This window comes from Ceratina calcarata, unplaced genomic scaffold, assembly GCF_001652005.2.
Source record: "Ceratina calcarata isolate Rehan_Ccalc_2016 unplaced genomic scaffold, ASM165200v1 scaffold62, whole genome shotgun sequence".
NCBI classification, from domain to species: Eukaryota; Metazoa; Arthropoda; class Insecta; order Hymenoptera; family Apidae; genus Ceratina; species Ceratina calcarata.
Genome location: NW_017177448.1, coordinates 363,656 through 391,506, shown reverse-complemented (window position 1 = coordinate 391,506; position 27,851 = coordinate 363,656). Strand labels below are relative to the sequence as shown.

Sequence of the window (27,851 nt, the reverse complement as noted above, 5' to 3'; positions counted from 1 at the left end):
TCAAACGTAGTAATAGATGGTTGCTGTTTATTCATTTATTTAGTAAAGAATTTAAATAAACAAATATATATAACTAAAAATACTATTTTCCTTTTATTTTTGATTTTAGAGGATTTTAACCAGTGAGATATGCATTTATCGACACATTTGTAAGAAAATTTTTTATTGTAATCTCGCATATACAAAGCTTTATTAACTTTAGTGAAAGGCTATTTACATTGAATCTTGGAAGAATCTGGTAAAGATAGAGTTAATTTCTTTTAATTTAAAAATCTGTAGGATCGAAATTGCAGGCTTGACTTCGGGAAAGAAAAACCACATTTCATAAAAGTTTCAGGTCAATTTGTCTTAAGTAAACTTCAACTGAAATCGTAAATGCTGCCTTTTCACAATATTGATCCCTGCTCGTGCTAATAGATATAACATTATTAAAGAATGGAAATTCTTGCTGGTTAAACAGAAATTAAATAAACTTGTAACTCGGATTTAAATTAGGTTGGTAGTGACTGTTGAAAAGGAAGCAGACTTATATTGAAATCAATAATTCGTTTAATACTGAGATTGGCACGGTGTTTGACTGTGTGCGAGTGACCTGGTCCAGCCGGGCGTTATCGAGTGCAGCGAAAAATTCAAGTAATTATCACCGATATCAGCCACTTGGAACAGATTTTTTACCGTTAGGGAATTAATGCCGTCGATGCTCTCGCGTTCTGGAATACGAGCCATTGAAATTTATTTTCGGCCGGGGGTAAAAATTCTGCTTGAAAATCGTGAGGGCGTCATTAACTGCTTGAAAGTTGTAGTTGCAAAGCGGCTATTGAAAAGAAAAAAATTCGACTCTTTTTTCCATAGTCCTGTTTTAACGATCATCGTTGTTCTACCTATGAAACAATCGGGAACGGGGGCGAGCAAAGTTCGGCTCCATTTTACGCGATGTACCGACTCGACCGGAGGAATCGCTTTCAAATTGAATTACGGATCGAGCAAGTTTTCTCCTGTGGACGTAGTTGCGCAGAAAGGACTGTGCGGTTGAAGAGAAAGTAGAAATAAAGGAGAGAAATAGCTGGAAGGTATCACTGGTTATACTTGGATCCAGCGCGATGCTGAACTTTTTCCACCGCTAATAATTGACGTGGATATGAAAATTTTTCGGCCGTGCCCGAAGTAATTCGAATAAAAGGGAGCACAACGCAATTCACCCTATAGAACGGATGTAACAAAGAGCCGCAATGTCAATATTGGCGAACCTAACTTTCCGCTCTTCGCAACTGATTTTATTCTCTCGCAAAAAATAGCACGAACATCTGTAATTCGACTCCGTTGCGTGTACGCAGGTACGCAGAACCCCGACAGAGAAAATCATGGAAACAGATTTTCCACGTAGCATTGCGGAAATTCATGGTAACCATAGTTAGGTCATGTTAGAGGCACGGGGTGTAGAAACGGGAGAGACGCGACGCGAATCCACGTATGAATTACTTAATCCACTGCCTATACACGGCCGGTCCCAAGCTATAATAATCGAATTAAATGCGAGATTGCGCTTGCGAAAAGCCTTTCACGCATCCGCCACCTGCGCATCTGGTTTAATGTCTATCGTGCTCGAGCGTAGCCAACTAAATACTCAGCTTATCACAAACGCTTGTCGACTTTGCATTATAAAGCTTGATCGTTCTGAACGAATCTAAATTAGCCGCGTACAGAATTTATTTGCCACAGTGAAGCCCTTTAAATATGGAATTATCAAAGATTTGTGTTATTTGATATATTATCGCAAAATCGTCACGAAACATACCTCGTTAATGATTTCATGTTCCTGTCAACGAATAGCGCATTTAATTCTTGATCGAAAATATTTCAAAATACTTTAGAGTAATTATAGTCTTTGACAGTATTTTTCACGCACAATTAGTTAATCGTTAAATGTCCTCTTTGCGTAAAAAAACGACTGCGTGACTTGGAAAGAGGAAATATCAATGTGTACAAAGAGCTATACGCAGAAAGCAAGGGTCCTTTTGAACTTTAATATCCTTTACGAATCAGAGATGTTTGAAAAAATCGCTTATCGGTATTGGAAATTTTCTTTTAACTTTTTCCTGGTCCCGTTGGATTATGCATCAGAACTCTTTTACGTATCGATTTACAGGTTGATATAAAAGCGGCTAGGTGTATCAGCGTGTAAAAAAATGATCAAATCACATCAATAAGTTTCCACTGCGTAACTGCGTAAGCAAGAATAATCCACGGCGCACCGGTGATCTCATCGAAAGCTTCGTGCCTGCGGGTACATTGCGTGTCTTCAAAGCCGATCATTTCTGTGGTGTTAGCATGCGTTTAATAGCGCCGTTAAAGCGCGGGTGTATTATACGTACGCCTTTGCTCGTAATTCGTGTGCTGCTGTGCAAAGGGAGGCCTTAATTAGTACTCATAATTATTCGTAATTAGCACTCGACGTCCCGCGGTTTAGGGTGCTCGTGAAGCTCTTCTGGTTGATGGTGACGCCGTTGCTCGCAATAGAAAAAAAATTGAAAAAAGTGAGAAAAATGTCGTACGAAGAAAGGAGACGAAGAAAGGAGACGGCAGGTAGGCCGGGAGGGATGAATGAGGGAAGATGAGGGGAAGAATGAAGCTACCGACTGAAAATCATTGCTTTCACTCCTCATCTCTCGAGTTCAAGCGAGTATTTATATCTCGAGGGTGCAACCTCTCCTCCACCCCGCTACTTTCGGTTGTGAATTTCGTTCTCTTTAGTCGCGGCTCTTTTTCCACTCTATTCTTCTTCATATATCCTTGATTCAGAACTGAGCTCTCGCGCCATTCGAACGAAAGCTTTCGCAGGCTCATGCGACTTTAACCCTCCGCTTTTCCGGCCTCCGCTTTCGCGAGCCGTGCGGCATACAGAGATTTATATGCGCAATTTAGAATCTCAACCCCGATATCGAAATCGTAGGCTCTGACGACGAGTCACGTGAAGAGTGCGATAGTTATGTATACATGCACACTTTATGTATGTATACGTATCTATAATACATACCGCTCAAATCCCTAGTTACCATTATTCGACACGATGGAACGTCGCACGGGGAGGCAACGTAATTTCGCGCGTTTCAAAATCTGCAACCCTTTTGTAATTTATCACGAACCACGGAATGATAAATTGCGCTCGAATTGATAGAGTCCCCGATGCGCCTGGACATGATTCATTCCCCCGGACGCGGTGATTAAATGCGCTTGATATTATTAATGATATTTCGGGAATTTTGATGGAACAGTTAAAATTCAGTAGATAACAATATTTCTAATTAAATTTGATCAAATGTAATTACATACCATAAAATATCCGTAGAAGCACTGCACGGTATTTACATTTAACTTCTTCCTTGTGACGTTTATTCCGTTGGTGTAATTATACCTGAGATATTGTCCATTAAGTTATAAATTACGAATTTCCTGAACACTGGTGAACGAGGTTACTCACGTATCCGGCATTCGCCGTCATCCCACGGCCCCTTTTTTTCCACAAAAGTTTTATTAAAAACGACGGAATGTTGCCAACTCGATGTCAGGATATAATTAAAATTTGCCTGCTCGGATTTGATCTTATCCCGCCCTCGGCTCCCCTTAGTTGCGTTACCGACAGCTGTGCTCTCGCGCCATCGCCGTCGACGCGACGCGACAGTTTTTCACGGAACCCACGCTCGTAACCAGCAAACGCCGCGTCGTCCTGCCACCCCGCCCATCCCTTCCTCCTCTGTCCCCCCGTCATCCGGACACTCGAGAAGATAGAAGAGACTTACCAAGGAAAAAGTAAAAGTCTTAATTAGCGGCTGAGATCCAAGAGGTGCTCAAGAGCGGAGGTCGATTACCCTCGAGGTTCCAGATACCACTGCTCATCTCGTCTCTGTCTTTCCAGCGGGCGACTGCAAAAAAAGAAAACATTTCACTCGTTCTTGGTCTCTCTTCGCGATGAATTCGCTGAAAAATTTGATCTCTTTAATACGACGACCAGCTCGTTAGAGAGCAAACTACTGTGGATCATTAGGAAATTCGTGAAAGAATCTTTCTAACCGAAGAAATGCGGAGTTCTCTGATGATCATTTATTATAAATTAATGCGCGATATTTGGGATATGCGTGCGGTTCCAGGACAATTAGTATCAATATACCGGTCCAATTTCCATCGGAATTTTATTTAACCGATCTTAAGTAAAATGCGAGTATATTTTATTCATTCAAGTGTAATACGTGTCTCGCGAACAAGTTTTTAACAAGGCATAAGATTTTATCATGATCATTATGAGGTAGAAACAAGAGTTAGGAATACGTCCTGGTTAAATTGTATGACTGTAAACGCGTATTGAGTGGATACGTATTTACTTCTCTGTTAACCTCGGAACATTTATTCGATACAGTTCTGGCTTATCATCAGTATGTTTCCAATTTGATATTTTTTTTTTGGATAGAGAAAAACATGTCGCAATAATTTTACCGAGATCAAAGAAAACAAGAGAGCGTGTGCGTCCATTGATTTAATTACATAAAAACCCAATGAAATGTAATCAAAATCTTGTACAAATGTAAAGCACAAATAAAATGTCTGTACGCATGGAACACTGGTTCACGTTTCGTTGCAAGTCCATTTGCAATCAGCAATTCGTTCTCTGTAATTTTCATCAAAGGAAAAATTTTTATGCAATTTATTTTCTCGTACAACAATATAACGTAATCGTGTTCCCTTTCTGTATCTAGCTACCTTTATTCGTACCCGCCTTTGTGCTATCTCCATTTCCGGATCCTTCTTTCATTCACACTCGCTACGAGGCAACGAGGATGCTCGGCTGTTCGTTCGCGTGGAAAAACGGTCGTATTTCCATGGCGCGAAGGGTTCCATTAATATCTATTAGCAAGCCGTCCTCGACGTCATTTGTTCTATCTTTCTTCTTCTTAGAGTCTGTCTTTTCTTGGCATCGAGTAGAATCGAAAGTAAGAAAAAGAAAGGAAGGACGAGGGGTTCCAGTAGCTGAAGGAACAAGGGATTCGATCGTATTTTTCAAATATGGGAAATTGCTTGATCTCATTAAGCAACAAAGGGATTGAAATAGAAATACGTCAGAACCATCCGCTCAGATCATAATTTTTTGGAATCATGAAAAGTTAAGCCAGATCTGCGATTGGCAAGTCACCTGTCGATAAGATAACTTTCGAATAATTAATCGCTATCGAATTCTACATGAGATCCCATTATTAATTTACTTCTATTATAAGTACTTCTTAATCGTTATTAAAAATGGCTGTATGCTATACACAAATGGAACGAACGCTTTACGATTTCCGTGCGAGACAATGGTCGAGCTTTTCGATCGATATCGATGCGTAGCAATCTTGGTGAAATTTAATAAATAGCGTTTGAGACGAAATTTAGTTTCTCCTCTTACGCGCGTTCCATCGGCGATGATGATTTTCAGTCACCGGATGAAATATACCGAAACACGTGAATGCTATTTATTGTATTAATTGACACGCCTATAATTAATGGGCCCTTTCACGTCTCTTTAGCTTAATGCGACGCATTCGATTCGTCGATCAAGTCTATTTGTCTTCCTCTGTCCGACTGGTCACACGTGTGCGCGTAATTCGGCATATATATGTACACGTGAAAGAGCGTACGCGCATGTGTGCGTACGTGCGTCCTATCGCCCGGTGCGGGCCAGAAAAATGCTGGGAGCTCGTAAAACGTGTTCGAATTCAAAGAGCTCGTAATTAGTCGAAGGGAACACGTGTCGGCCGTGGCGAAACAATCGCGGCCTTCTCTTTTTCGTTTTATTCGTCGTTTTTTTTGCGAGCTTCAACCGAGCGAGACTTGAATTTCTTTTCAGCCCCCAAAACGTTGGTAACGTCTATTTAACGAAGCATTCCATGTCACGATATAAAGCCGACGGAACCTAGTCTGCGAAACCGTTGATGCGACGTTTAAATTGTTGCTATTTGGTCGAATTAAATATTGACGGGAAAAGAATTACGCATTTTGCGGTTGATCGGCTCTCCAGCTCGTTTGATTTTTAATCAACTGGTTACGATAATGGATTATTGGAGATTGAATACGCAGTATATTTGAAATAATAGCGATTGACTTGTTAATCACACGTAAAAATATTTTGTTTAAAGCATTTAACGAAGTTGTATATGTAACAATACGATCTGTTAAGCGCGAAATAAAATACGGGAGAAATTGGCGATCGATGTGTAGACCGTTAATTGAAAGTTGGGAAAAGCTTAACTGGATATATCACGTGTCCCTCTTCCAATCTTCCTTCAATTTTCGAATGTCAGTTCTTTGACACTTCCTGTTAGTCATCGGATAAATTCGATTGGAGATCACATCACGTTGCCCTCTACTTGCTTATAAAATTGCGCCAGAAGCCAGTATTTTATACTTCAGATTAAAATACTTTTAATGCTATTAATTCAGTTTATATTTTTAACTTTAACTCTTCTGATAAAAGCCAATTCGATATTTATACTGCTGGAGCTATTCGATTTTACGTAATATATATTTATCGCATTAATGTAGTTAGTAAAAGGGGCAATCATTTTACGCTAACGAGAAAGATAGCAAATCGCAATACTCTTTTATCATAATTAGAACGTCGCAGTTTAATTCCGCATTGGTATTTCCAGCGGCGGAAGGACCATTTTCATTTTCGAATGTCCGTGTGCTCGAGGTTCTGTGACCCGTTTCCACGAGAATTTCGCGGCTCTCAATTTCGCGAGTGTGCCTATCGTACGGTTGCATCTCTTAAACTTATTTAAGTTTCGCCATATTTTATCCGCGGGGACGGATGATACTCGGAAGAGAATATGAGGACGAACCGGCCGAAATGAAATCGTAGATACATACATACACACCCACCTGCGCTATCACCCTCGTCTGCGTCAAATCTTGTATAATCTAGCGGACTGTTTTGGCTCGATGGTCCCCGGAAACAGTTCAAATAATGTTGGAGGAAATAAAATTTTCGTTTTATGAATATTCCGATTATGAAATATTTGTGGAACCTTATTACCGAATTATATTCTTATTATTTTATTTTCCTCCGAGCTACCAATTTCTCCGTTATCTGATCGTAAGAGATGCATAAAAAATGGTGATTCTGATATTTTGGGTAATATGAGCCAGCATTCTATTTATTCCGCTGTTTGCATCGTTTCTCTTTATCTTACTGCAAGGAGATTATGGTGCAATAAAAGCAAGATTGGATGCAAAGGAGAGGGTCGAGGGAAAAATGTACAAGTAAGCAGAATGAAAGAAAATAGCGGTTAGCAATTTGTGAATTGTGTAGAGCTGGTATTTTATTCTTGAAGCGGCGAATGAAACTAGGCGACACTCGCGGAAGACGACTACGCCGAAGATCAGTAGTCACGGTTCGTAAAAGGTCAGACATAGGTGACAGCATAATATACATAAATTAAGTATACCTCAGTATACTTTTATCGCGTTCCGTTTTAACTATGTTTGAATTTTATATCCTATGTGTATATATTCAAATTTTAACCATATTTACATTTCTCGACATATTTAAAATTTAGAATTATATCAATCATTTTTTATTAGTAAATTTATAATTCTTTTACAACCTGAGAACGATATTTCGTATATAGGAAACACTACAGTCGATTTATTCGTATGCACAAACGAAATTTTTCTTCTTTAACGTACGACCACAAAAGGTCCGTTGGAAACTGTTAACGTTTTCCACAGAGTCTAGGTCCTTTTCGTTAACTCGTAGGTACACGACGTTCAATCGAGTTTCCGTTTTGTAGCGAGTGCTATTTTGGCTGATTTATCGATGAGTTGCTTTCGACGCTGCTTGTAGTTCGATATCGGTTTTTCCCTCTTTTTTCGTGCCACTGTGCGCGTGCACCTCTACACACGAAGATGGGTCTATGTCAGTGCGTCCCGTGTGTTATCCCTTCCAACCATTCAAGCGAAGCCCTCGATCACCGGTAACGTTTATCCTCGCTGTACAGCCTTCACCACACGCGCCGCCCTTTTTCCCCCCGTCCTTCTCCCTGTTACGCTCCCTTTTCGCTTCCCTTTCGATTGCCTCGGGAACGTCACATCGTATGACAGACCCTCGTCACTTGCTGTCTGCACCAAATTGCAGTGTACAGGGGCCTGGGTGAGTACGGACCTCCTCGGAAGCTTGTCATTTCGGAAAAGCAGACAAAAAGCAAACCGGGACTGGACGAGTGGATTTCGTACCGATAGTTTGTACGTCCGCTCGATTTCGTGAATTACAGGGTTACATTGTTCTCAACAACATGTTTTCTTTTTGTTACAGATGCCACGGTGCCTGTGGGCCTCTGCCTGCTGATCGAGAAGGGGCTGTCCGTAGTGAGTACAACACGTATTTATGATCCTCTTATAATGTCGCCTGTAACCCAGACGCTACCATTTCGGAATGAATCACGGAGATAACGTATTCTCTCTGCACGAATACGGATGACAGAGGATGCGCAAGGTTATTAAAAAAGTTTCTGGACGCGCTGCGCGATGAAATTTGTACATTTTTTCGTGCACGCGTCCACGGCGACGTGCAAAATGCGAATCGGGCGAGTACGGTGTCGAAAAGAGGGTGACGGGACCGGGCAGGAGAGGCGTGTGCGGGGAGGAAACCTGGCATGAAAGTTGGAAAAATATTTTTCGCTCGTTTCGCGATTACTCTTTTTCTCCTCTTGTGACAAGACGAAGCACGTTGCTAAACTAAACTAATAATAATATCTCGAGCATATGGCGCCGCTCGCGGAAACTTTATACGACCACCGGTTAAAAGTGGCGGACTCGCGCGAGGGACGAGCCGTGTAGCATTGCATTTTTCTCGTATCAAACTCCGCCCAACGTTGGGTAATATTTGACGAAACATGCATTTCAAATATTGTTCAATATCATAGATTTTTCACGGTTTAAATGAAACAGTATTTTACATTGGATATAACGTAAAATATTTGCAGTTTAATGAACTAACAATAAGCCACAAAATAAAATACCTTATTTTAATACTCTAAAACATAAAATCAAGTACTCCAATTTTACTTTAAATATTGGATTATCCTACAAAAGGATGCGATCTTTTCCATTTATTTGTTTACGTGAAACTCTATAACATCGTTACTGGTAAATGTATTAAATGCAGTTCGTTATCTTGAACAATAATATTTGATCTAAAAAATAAATAGAAATAAATAAGATTCAAATAAAATATTAGTTTCAAATTTATTGTATCATGTGAAACATTTCATTTTTAAAGATTATACCTACGATACTACTACTTACCTACTTACAACTAAAATAAATAATTATTTATCCAGTTTTGAAATCATCTGCTGTTCTAGATTGGGAATTATGTTTGCCGGATCGTGTATTATTATGTGATCGATCTTCATCTTTTGAACATTTAACGCAAAACCATTAACAATTCTGTTGTTCGACTTAATCCCTTATGAAATAGGATAAATACAAAATGCACGATCCGATACAGAATCGTGGATAATTAATTACTATTCTGCTAGGGATCCCTCGGCAGGAAATTCAATTCCTAATTTCTGTGTTGTTATATCTTGCAGAAACGAATGCTCTTAGAAACCATTGCACTCGGAGGAGAACCCATAAAGCCGAACGAACGTGGCTATTTACGTTTTAGAAATTAAATTTTTTCGTTTACAGTCTCTCGGTGGCACAAAGGCAATTTCCTGGTCAGTAATTTTGAAACTTTATGAGTTTACGGCTCGCCATGCCGTTTCTAAGGAATATACGGGCTTCCTGTATGTGTCACGTAATGAGTTCACCACGAGACTCAACGGAAATTTCGTTTTTACCTTGGGGATGATTTCTCAGTAATTAGAACTTCAATCGAGAACGCTGTTTTCATTTCAATCTTTTTGTTAATAATGAAAGTGGACGGATAGTCCATTGGTTCGAAGGGAACAGAGTTAAAAAATCAGAAATCCACAATTCTTTCTAAACAGCAACTTCAATTTTAATGTAATATATAATAATAATAATAAATATGGAAGATCAAGCTCTTTGCATGCTGGATCAGCATAAATTGCACGTGGACAGTTTGTGAAACGAAACGATATGCAGCTGCCGGATATTAAGTTGTCGAGTTTTACGAGAAGAGTCGAAAAGCTGGCTCGAAATTACACCGACGTCGGTGAAACATCTGTTCCACTTTATTTAATTTATAAATCGGCCGCTGGGTATTTGTTAGCTCACTAAGCTCACACAGTCAATTATAAATTCTAACTGAAGTTGTCAGGATTACTGATTTCGATGATCAAAAGACTGACTGAACGAGGAGATGACGATCCGCAACGGCATGAGGCAGCTACTCTTAGCCGGAACAGTAATAGCAAGTTTAATGCAGAATCTAAAGCTATCGACTAGCATCATGAAGGTGGTCAAACTAAATAGCTAGTAAAACGCGTATCATGGTAGATGATCAGCGTAGCGTAACGATCACGTTGCAAAGCTCAGCTCAGCTCTCTATGTATGTCGATGCGAATTAGCGATGCTTTGGCTAACGTCTACATGTATACGTTGTATCGTATATTCCCCATGGCGGTGACGCAAATACGCGACTGCCGTGTGGTATCGTCAGCGTAAACATTGCTCGGGTTGACTCCATACTCCATACCGCGGGGACCAGCACGGCAGCGCAACGTGTACGTCCATCAACGTGCAACAGAAATCTGTATTCGTTTGGTTACACACTACCTGAATTCGAAAAAAAAGAAATGGTCGGTGGATTCACTGTTGCGTTGCCACATTAGAGAAAAAAAATAAGAGAATGTTATCAATTTGCTGGATAATAAAAGATTAAAAAATCAATTGCAACGTTTGCCAAGTTTTCCATTTCAGCCCCATTTCTGAAATCTTGTTTCTTTCAAAGCAATTTCGTTCGTGCAAATCAATTTATCGACAGTTTGAAAAACGTGTTTATTCTGTATTTTTATACCCACTATACGTGTCTTATAATTTCTACATATTCAGTTTTTTTTACCAATCCATAAAACCGTCAGTCTATTCGTAATACATGATCGAACTAACTTTGTTTATTATATCAATATCGAAACAATCGCGATGGCAGACACGATACGGCAATACGTTTCTCTTTCGTTCCTGCCTTATTTATCCTCGTACAAAGGTAGTTAAATACATTTAATACGAAACGTGCGTATAGTTTAATTAAATTTTGTCGAACATATGCACCGCCTGTCTTTGTCTTTCTCTCTCTCTCTGTCTCGCAAGCGACATATTTTAACGTGTAATTAGTATGTCGCGCTGAATCAGCGGTCGAAATTACATTCTTCTGGAAGCTAATTTGCTGGCTGCAACAAACAGCACCGGTAGCAGCCGCCGGCCTGCTGAACTTGATAATTACCATAGGCTGATTAATCGTCGGCCGCTAATCGAGTAATAATTCGACTAATGACGATCGTACGGTAACAACGTAGTATGAATAATTTGACGATACGAATAATCACTCCGTGTATGAATAATACATCACAAATTAATCCTTAAAACTAACGCCAGGCCCGCGGTGCAATTTTCAATCTGGTTCGACCCTCCCTCCCCCCCTCCTCCCTATCAATTTCCTAGACGTCGCTTCACATCGTTGTCGCGTCCATCCCTCTACCAGACTGGGACGTAAAATATGTACCAAAAGACAGGACGATGGAGCAGAAAAAAGAACGGAAAAAAGAGAGAATAGGTTAAAAAAAAGCGTGGACGATCGAAGCTTGGTATCTACTAATTAAAATGCAAATGGCCGCGTTTTATTAATGTCGGGAGTGACGGACGCGTCGTAAGTAATGTCACGGTTTTATAGAACGAGTATTAGCCCGGCTTTTACTTCGCCTGATTATCCCGACAGATCCATTTGTCCCGATTAACATGCCCGGCTAATTCCATTATCCGTGAATTCCATTTCCTGTTAATATCCTTCTGTCCCGTATTCGTTTGACGACATCAAACCACGATTCGGGCCGTGGTTGTGCCGAAAGAATTATTATTATTTTTGGCCCGCGTGTTCCGGTTTCCCTAGTTTCCGCACTTTTTGCTTTTTCCCGCGAAGATGAACGGCATCGCGTGCGTTTCATCCGCGGCCAGTTGTGTACGCGCGTGGATGTTTCACTCGTGCAATTCAATGAAATTCATGGTATTCTTTTGTTTGCGTAATTAGACTGAGCGCTTCGTAAATATTTGCTCCAATGTAGCTGATTGTCGTCGTAGACCGAGGACAAATAACTTTTCAATCCGTTTCGGTCGACCCAAGTCAGTCCTCCAAATTAGATTCCATAGTTTCGTCGGACTTGAGCAGATTTGTCAGGCTCATGTATCGGAAAGAAATAAAATTGGTCCGTTTCCCATTCGCAAAAAGTTCGTATCCCTCTCTGAACCTTAAAAGTTTCGCGGCACGTAAATACGGAATGTGCAATAAACAGCTGTCCATATTTCTTTTTATCTTCTTTCTAAACGGTCTAACAGGGAGCAAACGGGGCGAACGTTAAGGTCGGCACCGGGATATACAACTCGGAAGCGTGCCGTGGAATATTTTATATCAGACGAAAATGTTTCATCGCGAGTACGCCGTTTGTTTTAACCGCCGGCAAGGTGCGGCGTCTCGTATTTTTATCACAGAGAATCGTGTAAGCTCGATACCATGATAAAATTAGCTGAGCGATGCGTTCAAATAATTAACCCCGTCCTGAGAGCCATTTCATTTTTATCACCGTGCATGCACTTGATGGCTCGTATCTCGTCGAACCAGTAGTTCCACTGCGCTTTGCATAATGTTTTTCATCGCATCCGTCACGCGGGTAAACATATATGTATATTTATATGATGCACTTCCCATTGTTTATAACGAGGTGAAGAGAAATTGAATGAAAGATTCATACAAAAGAGAAGCGTATCAATCGGTACATAATGTTACATAAGTAACGTATCAACCAAAGCGTGAGACACGAGTATATGCGCACTCGTATTCGTTGAGTCATGCTCCCAATACTTAAACCAGCCCTTGAACAAGTTTCGCAGTGGATTTCGCAACAGAGACAAGACCGGATACGAAGCCTCCGCGTGGATAATAAACGACTTGTGGTAGTCCAACGGACTGCGTTTCGGCCTTCGTATTTCGAGAAACTCGGCGTATTCTGACCGCTGCCTCACGTCCACCTTCTACGAGAACGAGACTGTCACGCTTCCCGTCCTGCCTGTATACTCCCCGTCCTTCCCCTTAACCGTTTCATGTGCCGCGCTTTATGCTCCTTCTCTCTATGTTTCTCTCCCTCTCGAAGCGACTTCCGGTCGTAACTTGTACCTCTCTATTTTGTGCCGCAGGATATCATAGCTCACGAGCCAGGAATGGTGTTCCACGTCGTAAACCTCATCGTGATGGTACTGATGCCGATGGTGGTCATCCACGTGAAGGATTCCGGATTCAGTCTGTGTAAGCACCATTTTACGTATCATTTCATCCCGCGCGGACCTCATACTGTCGCGCGTGTATGAGCTATTGAAATGAAATACAAGCAGGAAGACAGAAGCACGTGTTCGCATCGTGTTACGTTTCTACATTTGTAAACGTTAATATTTCAGACCATTTACTTGTAAAGCTCCATCGGTTGATTGTTATTTCATTTTGTAATTAGCTGTCAAAATGTTTTATGAAACGTATGTTTGTTAAAGAGATTTAAAATCGATATAGTATTTCGTTTCGTTAGTATCATACAACAGCAGTTGTATTTATAAGAATAATTTTAAATGGCTTGAGACTATTCCCCGTCAATACGTAAAGGAAAAAAGTACCGAGTCCTAGGAACATCATAAAAGGGATCAGTTAAAGTGAGCGAATATAATTAATTGCGATTACGTGCTCAGAGTTGTCGAGGCCCGTTTACAGCACACATCCCGTTACGGTCGAACAATTTTGAATTAGTCCGTCTGCGCGCATTCCAAAAATGCGAAAGCTTACGGAGGTGGGGACGGACAAAGGAAGGAATGTCGAATCGAAAGTTTCGGCAGCAGTGAAACTTTATAGCATTCTACGAATAGCAACCGTCGGTTCTCTTTTCACACGAAATTCGTGTCCGTTGAGCTGTTTAATTATAGAAGCCTTATAGTTCGACGACGCCAGTATTGCGTACGCTCGAAGCGCGTCGCTTAATTCACCAGCATTGTACCATTTAAATCGAATTGTTGGCAGCTTTCTAATTTTTCCCCCTTTTTCCATCGTCCCCGTTCCTACTTTTTCAATTAACTCGACCAACATAAATCACGCTGTCTCATTACTTGTTTACCACTTTCACGCTCTCAATATGCCTAACTCATTGAAGTTTGATCTCCTATAAACACAGGCAAGCACGCATCGGTCTTATATTAACCCGTTGAACGACAATTTATTTTTAGTCAGCACTTGAAAAAGAGGAAAGTTTATGACGAGCTGGACTCGTAATTTCCGTTCAAGGGGTTAACCCCTTGACATACAATGACGAGTTTGACTCGTCATTTATTCCATTTAATTTGTATGTAAAGTTCCATTTAATTTGTATGTCAAGGGGTTAATGGCATACGACGAACGATGAGTTGAGCTAAAATCCAATCAGTTTAGCGTACATATGTTAATTAACGCATGCATCCGTAAGAGTTTTCAATTTATGGCTGATTTTTATTAGTTGTTCCTGTCCCGGCACGCTGCGCCGCATCGCATTGTCGCTCTCACGTGACGCCGCTTTAATTCTCGTTACGAGGGAGCAGCGACGTGCCACGTTGTGCAGCTCCATATCAAAAATTCTATTTAAATGCAATGCGCATGGTGATCCGTGAGGTCGGATGGTTGAGTGTCATCGTGCAGGCAAATGTAATTACACGATACACCGTTTGAGCTACGATTCGATCAGTTGATCGGTTACGCCAGCGTTTTGTGAGGATAGGAAATTCAATTAACAGGGAAACAAATTTTCATTGTTCGCAACGTAGATAGAAGATAAAATGTTTTTCTATTGTCTACCAAAGAATATCTCGTCCGTATTGCAGATTTCTACTGCCTCTTTTTCTCTTTTCTTTTTTAATTTCTGGAACGTTTGACGGACTCAATTATTCCGTTTTAAAGTGATCAAATTAATACCTGCTATACATCCTACCTGTAGCTGAAGGAAACCCAAACAAATAATTAAAGTCGGAACCCTGAGTACTGTTAAAAAAGTTTCTCGCCGATCTATTGGTCGTAGGAACGGGTCGCGAATCTCAATTAAGAGAGATTTTATTGGAACGCCTTTCAGTATCGCCGGGAAGCGTGCGAACCGCGCCAGGAACGATCGAAGAAAAGCAATTAAAGAGTAAGCACATCGAAGAATCCGAGGAAGCCGGCACTCTAATTAAAGGATTTCAAATTAAAACATCTTCGACAATAGACGCGTTCCTCTACTTTCATTCCCATCGCATCCTAATACAACTCGCAATCAGTTGTAAAACAAAATTCGATCATAGCTTCTTGATATCCCGTTCTGACATGTCGTCTATCATAAAAAGCCGCTCAAAGTTTCGCAATGCGGAACGTGATTTCTTATTTGATTTATAAATCAAGATTGTAATAACAGGATCTTAAGTAAATCTTACTGTTAACGTGTTCCTTTTTTAAAATTGTGTTATTATTATTGATCTTTTTTTTTTAATTCGAAATTTCATTCGTATTTCTGATACGAACACTTTTACGTTTTATCTTTTGTTCTCTGGTAACTGTAGATATCCACGATATCTTGTGCGAACAATAAAAAAGAAATTTACGAATGAGTCGTGAAAATCTGTGAACGAAGAGTACGAGCGAAGGTCGTTGCGTCGCGCCGTGACGCGTGAGCCAGGTAGATTTATACATCTACTAGTCGGTACATCCGGTTGTGTAAGCGCTTCTTAAAAGTTTTTGAAGTCTTGGCGCGAATGTGCTTGCAGCCTAAAAGTAGTACGACTGAAGTGGCTGTACAGAAAGAGAGAAAGGAGAGAAAGAGGTGTCGGCCTCCTTTTCTTCCTCTTCCTACCACTCCTTCGCGTTTCACCTTCTTCCTTTCGGTCTCGCCTTTTCTTCGTTCTTTTCCCTCGACTTCTTCTCCAACGGGTTTAGTCGAGATCCTCGACCTCTATGTCTCGACACGCAAAACGACTCACGTACGCGGGAGAGAGTGCGCACTTGAGGGAAAAAAAACTGCGATCCGCAGCCTAGACTCGCCTCGCCTCGAGATACTCGAGAGATCTTTTGCGCCGACTGCCGTGTTTCAAAGCAGTTTTGTCTTTCGATTGCCCCGGCGCCGCTGCGCCGTGAAAGTACGTAAAGCGAGCCTAGCGGACCTTCGTAATTATCGACGAGCAGTTTTTATTCGCGCTCCCTTTGCCCGGCCGTCAGAATTAAAACCGTCAATGCTCGCCACTTAACGTCGACCGACGGAAAAGCGCCGCGCCGACCGCTCTTTCACTCGGGTGTAAATTTAATGATACAGAGCTTCCATTTGTCGCGAGCGGCCCGGCTGAAATTGCATAAAGCGTCGAGTGATTTTTCTCGTAACGTCGACGAAGTAACTGTTCGAGCGAAAAGAAGAGGGAAAGAAAACTTGAATCGGTTTTGTTATCGACTGCCCGAGAGGAGATGAACGTTTCCCTTTATCTAAAGTGGCATTCATGGTATCACAGACGAGGTATACGAGTAGACCTATCGTTTTATGGACTTTTGCTTCTCATCTTTGAGTGCCATACGGATGCGAGAAATTAAGGCTGACTCGAGCATTCTCTGCTCATGAACAATGGTCGATTCAAGAACTACTTATGAGAGAATAAGAAGGATATGCTTGTACGAATATGTACAGAAGAATAAGTTCAGTACTATCGTGATTATGGTGTCATTTGAGTCACTCCAGAATCGTGTCTCATCGCGAATAGTGAAATTATATGGAGCATTGTCATTAGACTACGCTCAAACCTTTATACGCGCTTTCAAACATAGAGCGTCAGAGCTCCACGAAGCATGAGACAATAAAGTACCTAAGAAGTCTACTTGTACACTTAGCCTGGGGTGGAATACTGTTAAAAGCTACTAATTTCTCATACAATGAAAAAAGAAATTTAATGTGAATACTTATTGTCCATGCTCACAATAAGGTAGATTATCGTTGTATATAAAGACAAGTTCAACGTACATAATTTGATGTGTGAACAGAGTACAATTGAACAAACGATGGAGTCCGAGGATCTTGAAGATACGTTGATATTATGCGGAAGGGTGAATTGTTTAGCGGTGTGTGACTCTCATCCTGGCCTTTGGGGATGCAGTGTACCATTAAAGTCAGAGACAGATTGCGTGTATTCGAAAGGGCGCACAGACGAAAAGGGGTTGGCTCGACCGCTTCGAATATTGAACGACGACCCCCAGTCCGTATCGAGTTTTTCAGAGGACGAATTGTCCAATCGTTCGTCTCCTTCGGTAATTACGGCTTTTACGTAGAACCCGTTGCTGGAGGCGATCGCTTTCGAGCGGTCAGAGACCGAGCAGCAGCCATTCGGAAAAGCCAGCACGATCCGACGACGATTTAATTTTCGCACTCGGTACGCTGGTCAATTCGCAAACAGCGAACCGGGGCGGCGCGAAAAGCATCGGATTTCGTGGAAGAGTCAAAAATAGGACCCGCAACCCGTTGTAATTACGAGAGCAGGAAACTATCGACCGGTGGTCAACATCGGATTCCATTTTATTCCAATATCCTTGCGCGGATCGCGTTCTTCTTTTTCACATAACCGAACGTAACACCCTGTATAGAAACGTGACAACGAGTTATCGACCTATGCTCGTTGCCTTCCCTCTGTTCTCTTTTGACTTCCTCCTTTCACCCCTTCGTCCCGTTCTCCTTGCCTCTCTTGTCTCTGTTCCTCCACCCTCCGCGTCTCTCCGCGGTATTCGCGTAGCTGCCCGCCCGCAAATGCAATAAAAGGCGTCGAGTGTTTACTCGCACTGTTAAGTGGCACTCGGTATCATATTGTCGCAGGACAAGCATTCTCGTCTTCGCAACGTGATTGGATGCGCGCGTAACCCGTGACGCGCGACACCCTATAGCCGGCTGGAATTTTCGCGATTGTTGCATGGTAAAAAGCAAAGAAACGGTGGTGGAAATAGAGGAGTAAAAAGGAGCGATCGAATGGAAGAACGGTGTTGGATCGAATGGGAAAAGCGCAGTGGGTGCCTTCGTAATGAATAGCGATTTTCATTGAGATTAATTAGGCCAGCGCTATCGGTATTTGACGATCGTCGCCAGCTATGTGGAATATTTTGCCAATACTAAAACATTCTCCGTGTTTATACGGGTGATCGCATTACGCATTAATAATTGGTAGTTTAAGAGGGCTTGATTGATTTTGCTTAATTAAAACATTATTTCTTCATTCATTTCATGAATTCATCAACTGCAGGCGAACAAGATGAGATAAATCTGGTAAATGGGAATTGTAGGTGCGAAGGAAAATGTCACTACATCTGAAACTAAATTTGAGGTTCCAATTCTACTTTAGTCTTTGTCATGATTATTCGCGGCTAGCCGCGAGAATAACGAACTGTGTCGGCGTTAGCGCCACTTAGAACCGCATAATTCGCGAATTCTTGCTCGCACTTCACTATGTCACCAGCAGCGAGCGGGCACACAGAAATTTCATGCCCGCGCACACTCACACGCGGCCGCGCGGCACCCGCGTTCTAATAATTCACCGCGCCTCCGCCCTTTCGATTTCGCCGTCGGCCCATAAATCCGGTCCGAAGCGCGCACTTTGCACGCACCCCCCCGAGTTTCGATATGCCGTCGCAACGTCGTAAAGTTGTAACGAGCACCCCTTCCACGACCGTAAAACCCGTGCGCAGATGGAAACGTAATACATAACGCGATGAGAAAAACAGGGAGCCGTTTTTCTTCTTGTCTGTGCGAATCGTGCTAAGGTATCTTCACGGCAACGTCTGCCTGGGAAATTTAATCGGCGTCGTCGTCGTCGTCGTCGTCGTCGCCTAACGTGATGTAAGTACACGCACGTGACACGTTAACGTTAAAGACACAGGAAGGGAAATGGCCAGGCGACATATTTCAAGATCGTGCCGGGAATATGGCTTTCTACTCGTTTGACATCGCCATCCTTTTGTGCATCCCGTTGCTATAAGGTACGAGTTATAGTCTACGTTTTCCGCGTGGCCAAGAGTACGTCACGCTGCATATGAATATCGGATGCAAATAATGTAGCCACGCTTTACGGAATGTTAACAAAATCAGATGCGAATGGAGAATTTTTTGAATGATCATTTCGTAGAAGTAGCTGATGGTGAAAGATTGATTACTACGAGAAGGAGAAAGCGTGATGAAAGTAAGTTCATGTTATGTTTTCGGAGTGGTTATTTTTGGATAAAAGTGATTGATGACGTCGCGGGAGAATTAATTATAACAGAAGAGAAAGAAAATTTGCTGAAAGCTCGGGGAAAGAAAGAATTAAAGATGGCTTTGAAACTGATGAGGTGCGTAAACATTGAAAAATTAAAAGAATCCTAAATCCTATATTGAATATAAATTCAGTTTGAGCGTGCATTCAATTTCGTAAAATACACATTTGTCCTTAAATCCTCATGGACGCGAATGCACTGCGGTTTTTGGTATTAAAAGATTCCCACAGCGTGATTGAAGTTACGTGCACTTTCGTTCTAACTGGAAATATCTTTCGCTGTTTCATCCCCTCGTCTAAGTCTAAGTTTTAGCTCGACAAGGTTTATGCAATGTTCAGGTTAAATGGAAATTAAAAATGCTTGACGCGATGAAATTCGCCGGTCGAAGGACGAAGCGATGAAGTTTAAATGAATCTTATAATCCAGGAGGTTCCATGAGCTTCCGGGCTGAGTCGTTTTACCCCATCACGCGGTAACTGTGACACAGATTCCGGGAAAATGGCGCGATCTAAACGCTTACCCGTTCACGATAGATGTTCTCGTTTGCTCAACTAGATCCTACTGGATTACGGCATGATAACGAAGTAGTTATTCCTGCTTCTACTCTTGCCGCGCGCGGTAGAACAAAGACCGAGATCGGTCGGGACGGACCGAACGGATCCACGAATTAGTCGACGGTCCGCGATTTGTTATTCAAAATTCACAGAAAGGCGTCCACCTGACCACACATCCGACTGCGTTCAAACCTAATTTCCGTTATGCCGGAAGCTTCCAGCTCGAGCATAAGCCTGTAAACGTTTCGACGCATCTAGCTTCTAGCTAGTTAGCAGCCATACTGCTACGCATTTTGAAACGCGTCAATTACGCACATTTGGATAATTTAAATTTGATCATTTCGGAGTGGCGGGGGGCGAATGATAAACAGAGTGACGAGCCGACGGTCATAAATGTTGAAACTGTGTGTAAAAAGGTTGATGAAGGAAACGTGAGACCCTATCAGTTCGTTAACGACGAGAAGCCGTTCGGATATTTTTGGAGAAATTATACGAAATTCCGTTTCTTCAGCCGCTATTTACAGACGAATTTCCGTGTTCTCTTACTCTGCACGTGGATGTACAAACACACTGATTGCCCCTTACATTCCACGATGCGCTAAGCCTGCAGCCTCGGCCATTCTGGCGCAAGACTCGGCGAGATCCTAAATCTGATCCGGCGCTTCCTTTGTTCCAACCTACCCTATTCGTTCCTGCCTAAACCAACAGTGGCTCGGTTCCCTCCTTCCCGCACGGAGCCTCTCGTAGACCAAGAAACCGTTGTCTGGACGTGTGATTTGTAATTCCTAAGGAAGTCATCCCGCGGCAGTCGAACGATTCGCTGCATAATTTGTAATTCCGAAGAATACCGAGGAATACGAAGCGGTTGATAGGATCGAACGAGGAAAGAAGAAAAAAAAAAAAAAAACGGGGAAAGAAAACGGAATCGAGATGGAACCGAAGGAGCGGACTGACTTAAGCAGCCAGAGATGGAGAAAGGAATTGGAGAGCGTACAGAAAGAAGGACGGAGCAAAATCAGGACGGCGAGGCCAGGGCACGATGAATTTAGTTCTCACACCCCTAGTCACGTCAGTCTTGTAAGAGGGGTACGCAGCCAATTTCGTTGACTTCAAACGAGCACGGGATCCGACGTAGCGTGAAACACGGCTGAACTGGCCGAAAGAAGGTGCGGATGAACGAATATCGAACGAATAGTGGAACCAGGCGCGGCCTACACTTCTGTTCGTGCTCGAGTTCGCTTTCGCGTCACGCGGTTAATGGCGATCCTCGAGCACAAGAATTCCGTGCTCCCGCCTTCGGTGCGATAGCAAAAGGACTGGAGTCTAGCCAGCGCGCCGCGGCGTTAGCCTAACTAGCTCGTGGCAGCCGTATGCACAAAGGCGGCAGTTGGCTTGCCGTTTACACCGGATAATCCGCGCGGAATTAGGATGGTAAATTGGTTTCCGCGCGAGTAATGCGAACGAAGTCACGGTTACGAGGAGAATATCGCTAGGGAATGTCGCGAGTTACATGTCGGAAGCGGCTGACTTGATACCGGATGTTAGCCTTTGTGGATACAGCCGAGGGAGAGGCTGGTCCGGCCTCCGGATAGTCTGTCTCTAGCCGGTAGAGAATATACTTGAGAAGGTATAACAACGATACGCGGAGAGTCGCTTTGCTGCCTCGGGGCAAACGAACCTTACCTACTGAAATATTAACAGAAGCGTCATAGCGACTTGACCCTCGTCTAGTGACGATTCGTGTTCAACGCTGACTTTGATATTCCATCCCGAGCAAGCAGAAATTGTATATGCGCTCGACTTAAGCCACTGGCTATTAAAGCCGTTTAAGAAATTAATTTATACGCTCTAGGTACTCTAAGAGTGCCAACAATTAGTTTTATTAATCCTTACTCCTTTTTTTATTATTTCATTATTCGATTTTGGTTTCTTAAACGAAAATCATATACATAGTTCAAGTTGAGTACCTTGAATATCGAGTATGTAGCCGGATTCCTCAAATGGAGGCCTCCGTTCTGGAAACGTTCGTGTTAGTTGCATAGAGATGACAGTGCAAGTGTCTCGAAGGAGGATATCCTGAATTTCCAAAGGGATTCGGCTAGCTAGGAATGTCGCGTTCTAGCTGCTTCTCTCAAGTACGGCCGTCTTTCCGCCAACATAGCCGGCTTAAATCCTTGGAAGATGTACAAAGCGGGAGCCTCACACGTTAATGTGGTCACGTTTAAGACCGCGGACTCACGTCTCGCTTTGATAGTCGGTCTTCGTGGCGATTTAATCCCGATGCATTTTCGGCTGTTTTCTTGGCTCTCGTCCTGGTCTAAAAGATTCATTGTGGCTTGTTCTTTGCGTTTCACGTTCGAAAGTAAACTAACAGCACCGGGGAACCGATCTCTTCCTGTCTTTGTAGCTCCTAGGAAATCGGCTTCGATGCAGAACACGCTAAGATCCTCACCGTACTCGGAATAAAATTTAAAACGAAATCGATACTCTCGAGAAAAATTCATGTAGATCATGCAAGTTGATCAGAGAAAGTGAAAAAGCATTGGACGTTATTATGAAGGAAGATATTTAATTGTGAATTTAGAATTCACCCGGGCGAAATCCTAAATCCCCGTATCCATTGCGAGCATATTGTTCTCTAGTGAACAGGAACAAGGGAGGTAGGATAGGAGTAAGAACAACAAACGTTGGATGCAAAAAAATTCCCAAGGAGAGTTTGAGACCAGGTTAAAACGAGAGAGAAATGATGGCCAGTGCTAGAAGAACACCCATTGAAAAGAACTATCCTGGTAGTCTGGATACAAACATGCTAGATTTTGTGTCTGTTGCTGTATCTAACTAGAAAGAGTGAAGGAAAAAGCAGGAAGAAAAATTCTGCACAAGTTTGAAGTTGCAAACAGAAACACTCGTTCGTAAAAACAAATTTTCCCTATAACTTTTGTTTATCTATTGACTTTCAAGGAACGATATTTTTCATGCATAAAGACTGTACTTACTAGCCTTATATCGTTCTTTCTTAAAGTCATCACTAAATTAAATTATTAATTTAATATGTAATCTATTTTTCCAAATGTTTAATATAATAATAATTTTGAAATTTTTGCGTCTGGCTAATGTGTATAAGAAATTAATATAATATAAAAACCATTGCGTATTAGGGTAACTGACCCTATTATTCTACGCTTATGCAGGCACATACGTGTGAAAACAAATGTACCTATACTCGCAGTCACGCAATCTGCATAGTCGTGCGTGAAACGAATGCACGCAGCTTGCCAAGATCCGGCTTCACGCACGGTAACTTCGCGAGGTGATTACAAGCTCGAGCCAACTGGATACCGTGCCAGGATCAGAAATGTCCTAGGGGAGGACGGGAACGAGTCGGGCCAGAGCCTGTGCAGATCGAAAGGAAGAATCTGGACTCTAAAGTAGGGAATTATGCGTGTCGGTTAAATTAACTATCCACTGATAAATTATTAAACATATCCGTGTAAGGGATACGACTCAGAACTTAGAACGAATATAGAACTGGAAGATTAGGAAACAAAAGTGTTTTTGTACGTATTTTGTATAGACATTATCATTAGTATTCTCGATTTGTTGTTATGTTCCAAAAATAATTATGCACCTAAACTACTTTCACTAAAATTAATTAGATCTTATAGAAACTATATAAATCTTCGAGAAATATATAGTTTGCATATTTAGATTGAAAAATTCAGTTTTAGTTGTATCCTATTCATGCATTAATATCCTTAATGAGGGCATATTTGTATTCGCATTGTATATTATCTCATATGTTTTGGCATAGTAAATACTTGACAGATAATTCGAATTACTATCGTTTACTTAATTAATGTTATTGTTTAATGAACATTCGTAGTGCATTGTTTATTAATAGAAATATGATCTACTAAATTTGGATTAGTGATCTGTTTGTTATTCCAGTTAGTATCTACCAGTGATTCAATAATCTCTTAAATTTAACGGCAGGGATGTTCCGCAAGTTCCCTATTTCGTGATACGGGCAACAGTTTCGTTTGAGGAAACTCGATATTGGCGATTCAGAACGTCGCGTTCGATTCGAATATTCGTCGATATCGCGGAATCGGTATTACTGGTCGTGCTATTGTCGCACTGCTCTCAGTACTATATCTCGTCGACACGCATTTGAACAACGATATTGACACGATTCACTCACGTTACCCTATTAGTTGCACGAAATGTGCCGCCGTTATTATTGTTGGAAACAGTTAATAACAGGCCATTTCGCCACTTTTTTAATATCCACATTTATATTGCAAATTCTTGTATGATCTTCCATTAATTTTCATTTCGTACTCAATTTTCGAGTTAATATCTCTTCACATAAAAAAGATGAACTGAAAGTAATGCACAATTCATTCTAGGAATCTTATTTGATTACGTAATACTAGTTCCATAAAAATTATTAAAATTAACTTTCCAATTGCAATGAGATTTAAATACATGCATCTTTTTTATTCACTTCATACAGATGAATTGCTATTAACTAGAACAGTGGTTAGTATGGATTGTTAAAGTATTTGATCGCTCGATCAGTCAATCTATTGGTAAGCGCATTGATAACTATAGTGACAGCGTGTCACGCAAGACCAGCTAATACAAAGAGTAACTGTGACACGTATCTGCAATAGAAAAAAGTTGGAGCTCATGCTTTTGTTCAGGTACAAATAAAAGGAAGCAATTGTTCTCCCCGACGCGCAACGTACATATTCACTGCTGTATTGTGCGTCTTTCAACCGTGAAACACCTTTGACATTTTTATTTCGGACATTACGGATTTTTATGAAATCGTAATTTCAAGGACGCATTCGATTCGGTCGAATAAAAGTTTCCTCGTGAAACTTTGTTGGAAGAACAATAAATTCCGAGCTCGATGGTTGAGGTGAAAAAAAAATTGAATTACAGTATCTATCTCAGACTGCGCTGTCTTATGAATGTATTTTATTGTATCTGTTTCTTCGAAGTGAAATTCTTTTTCCATTTTCGTTTTGGTTGCGTCCTTTATGCGATATCACGCAATTACGGATCTCGTGAATATAGTCTTTTACGAGCAAACTCGATCGACTGGCTGTATGTTCCTCATCGAAATTCATCGGGTACTACGTATCGCGGAAACTTTAACGACTATAACGACGAGCGTCGTCTTGCTCACGAATTCTGACGGTGCAGCGGGACCGCGAATACGTGGAATTGGAAACGCAGTCATCGTTTCTGATTACCATCGTGAATTGAAAATATAAGTACTGCCCCCGTTACGCGTACGATCGCACTTTTTCTGCTATTCGTACTTCCCGTTCTAGTCCTCTCCTCTCGCCTCATTTTCCCTCTTTTCGTTTGATTATTTCGTTCGTGATTTATATACTAACACGGCGCAGGCACCGGTTATTATATGCTGCTCGTTGTCACGTCAAATGCGACAAGCACGCGAGGCGATAAAAGATTGCGACCGCGGTTCAAAGTAAACGCGGCAATGTTCCGCGAATTTGCAGTTAGTTCTCAACGTTTTCGATGAAGCGATTAATCTTCGATAAATAAAGGCAGCTGTTGTTACCCGGCTAGTAGCTGGATAAAAAAAAATTTCAATTTGTTGTTGGCGCCGTTGCTTTGCCCTGTTTATGTTCTTTTTTTTTTTTTGTTTAAATTAATGCTTCGTACGTCCGCGCGCACGGCAGTTTGTTAAGCAACCCAAGCGAAACAGGCGTCGCGTCGCTTCGGATCGGGTACGAACGTTTTACGGGATCAAATATTTATGACATGAAATTGAGCCTGAAATTTGGATTTCAATTAATTGTTCCCAGAGCCGTTTGCCTGTGACGCATCAATTTAATATGCATGAGTTTCCGAAGTTCCTACCAGACAAAAAAGACCGGGCGAAAAACACGACTCGTAAATTCCCGTTCCTGAATTACAGACAGAACGGTACGATCACAAAAATATCCATGCAATATCGTGTAGGATTTAATCAGGAATGTATTCACGTGAAGAGGTATTGAAATGTTGCTTTTTCAAGAAAAATCATAGAAAATTCAGAGGAGAGTATTATTAAACTGCAAGCACATCCATCATTTAATGGTTAACATAACATATATATATATATATACATGTATATAACTTGCGTATGTAATTGGATTTATTCGAGCATTAGCAAGAAATATTAATCACATTAAATATTCTATCTTATCATGCACGTGGATCAGAAGCAAATCCAATTTAGTAACCTGTTGATGCGTAAAGGGGAACGAGGTGTCGCAATACGGATACGGATGAGCTTTCGTCGTGCTTATCCCGACTCGAAGGAAACAGTATTCCCGCGGACGTAGGGGTGACAGATAGGGAGTTGAACCTATAAAAGATGAAGAAACTAAGCTCGTGCCAGGGTATGAACGTGTCTCAAATATAGGACGTACTCGATGACACGTTTCCCGGACGAGGGTGAAAGAGCTTCGAAGTCTCTTCCGTTCGAGACGGAAATGGATCTTGATCAAAATGCATCAGTCTGCTTTTTCTGGCACGCCTGAGAGAGTAAGAGAGGCAAAGAAAGGAACGTTGACGCAGGGCTAGAGAGGAACTACGGTATGGTTCGTCGAAGAAGGAAAGGATCGTGGAAGAATCGTCGTGGTACAAGCGCTAAGACGAGGCGAGAGAGCGGAGGACGGGTCGGTTGAAATCGAGAGGAGAAGCCAGCGGCTGAGATGGGATGGCGGAGATGAGGGGGTTGTGGATTTCGTAGCGTACCGCCGGGCGACGCGACAATGGGGTCCGAGGTGAAAACTGGCAATTCCTCAGTTCGGCGAGCGGTCGAAGAAAATGGAGAAACTATTTTCACCGGTGGAACTTCCGCCATTGTTGTACGCTCACTGCACAATGCAACCCCTTTGGTCGTTTCACCGTTGAATGTGCCGTGCCGCATCGCGTACGTTGCGGGCGAAATCAGTAGAATAATTCTATACGTTAACAGGGAGGGTGATTTTTTTATTCGTTCGATTTTTCTTTCAACCTTTTTTTGACGATCCCCTCTTTTCCATGTTCAAACGCAGCATTGTTCAAAATGAAATATGACGGTATCTTGAAAAATTTTTGAAAATTGTTTTGCCACCGAGCGATATATCTTCGTGGGTTTATCTCGCCGGTGGACAGTTGAATCGAGAGCGCAGTAATAAAATCATCGATACGTGTCCCAGCTCGTGAAAGACTGCGTTTGCATATAAATAGTCTTACTCGGTTGCTGTCTTCTGTCTCCAAATGTCGGGAGTGCTTTTATAACTGTGCATTGTTTGGATGTCAATGGTTCCGGTAGGAAGCTAGTGGAAAAAATATCTCTTCATACATAGAAAGAGCAAGTAATAGAATGATTCATATTTCCGACGTCGAACAATTTAGATCATCCGGTTGCATTTCGTAACGTTGTAATATCAGCACTGAAATCCATCTATCGTGACGTAATTCAGTCGATGAAAAATCTACAGGGCAATATATCGTACCGTATAAATCTTCCGTGACATTGTGCCTTACGGTCCAACACACCGACAAATTGTCACGACTTAATTGCGGTATGCCCGTTTATTGCGCTGAGACACGAAAAACGTACAGGCGTATGTCGCCCCAGCGTAATGTCTCGTGCAAGAACCGCGATTTCAATCGATAGAAACCCGAGTCTACATTACTATATATCTTAAATCTCGTCAGACATGTTTTCCGTAGTTACAAAACAATTAGGACATTAGAGAGCTTGGACA

At 41.8% G+C, this 27,851-nt stretch overlaps 1 protein-coding gene and 1 long non-coding RNA gene across 3 annotated transcripts in view; one reads left to right on the top strand and one right to left on the bottom strand.

The window, feature by feature from the left end:
* The window catches only part of mdy (diacylglycerol O-acyltransferase), an 84,752-nt gene that overhangs the window by 22,277 nt on the left and 34,624 nt on the right, over positions 1 to 27,851 (top strand). For both annotated transcript variants that reach the window (XM_018033079.2, XM_018033080.1), the window contains exons 4-5: positions 8,342 to 8,394; positions 13,405 to 13,513. In XM_018033079.2, coding sequence (XP_017888568.1) covers positions 8,342 to 8,394; positions 13,405 to 13,513 — 162 coding nt within the window. The remainder of the gene's footprint in view (positions 1 to 8,341; positions 8,395 to 13,404; positions 13,514 to 27,851) is intronic.
* LOC113464949 (uncharacterized) lies at positions 194 to 3,647 on the bottom strand. The gene is made up of 3 exons (XR_003389807.1): positions 3,479 to 3,647; positions 2,373 to 3,412; positions 194 to 2,278 (listed from the first exon to the last, which is right to left on the bottom strand). It is a non-coding gene; the product is annotated as an uncharacterized LOC113464949 (long non-coding RNA).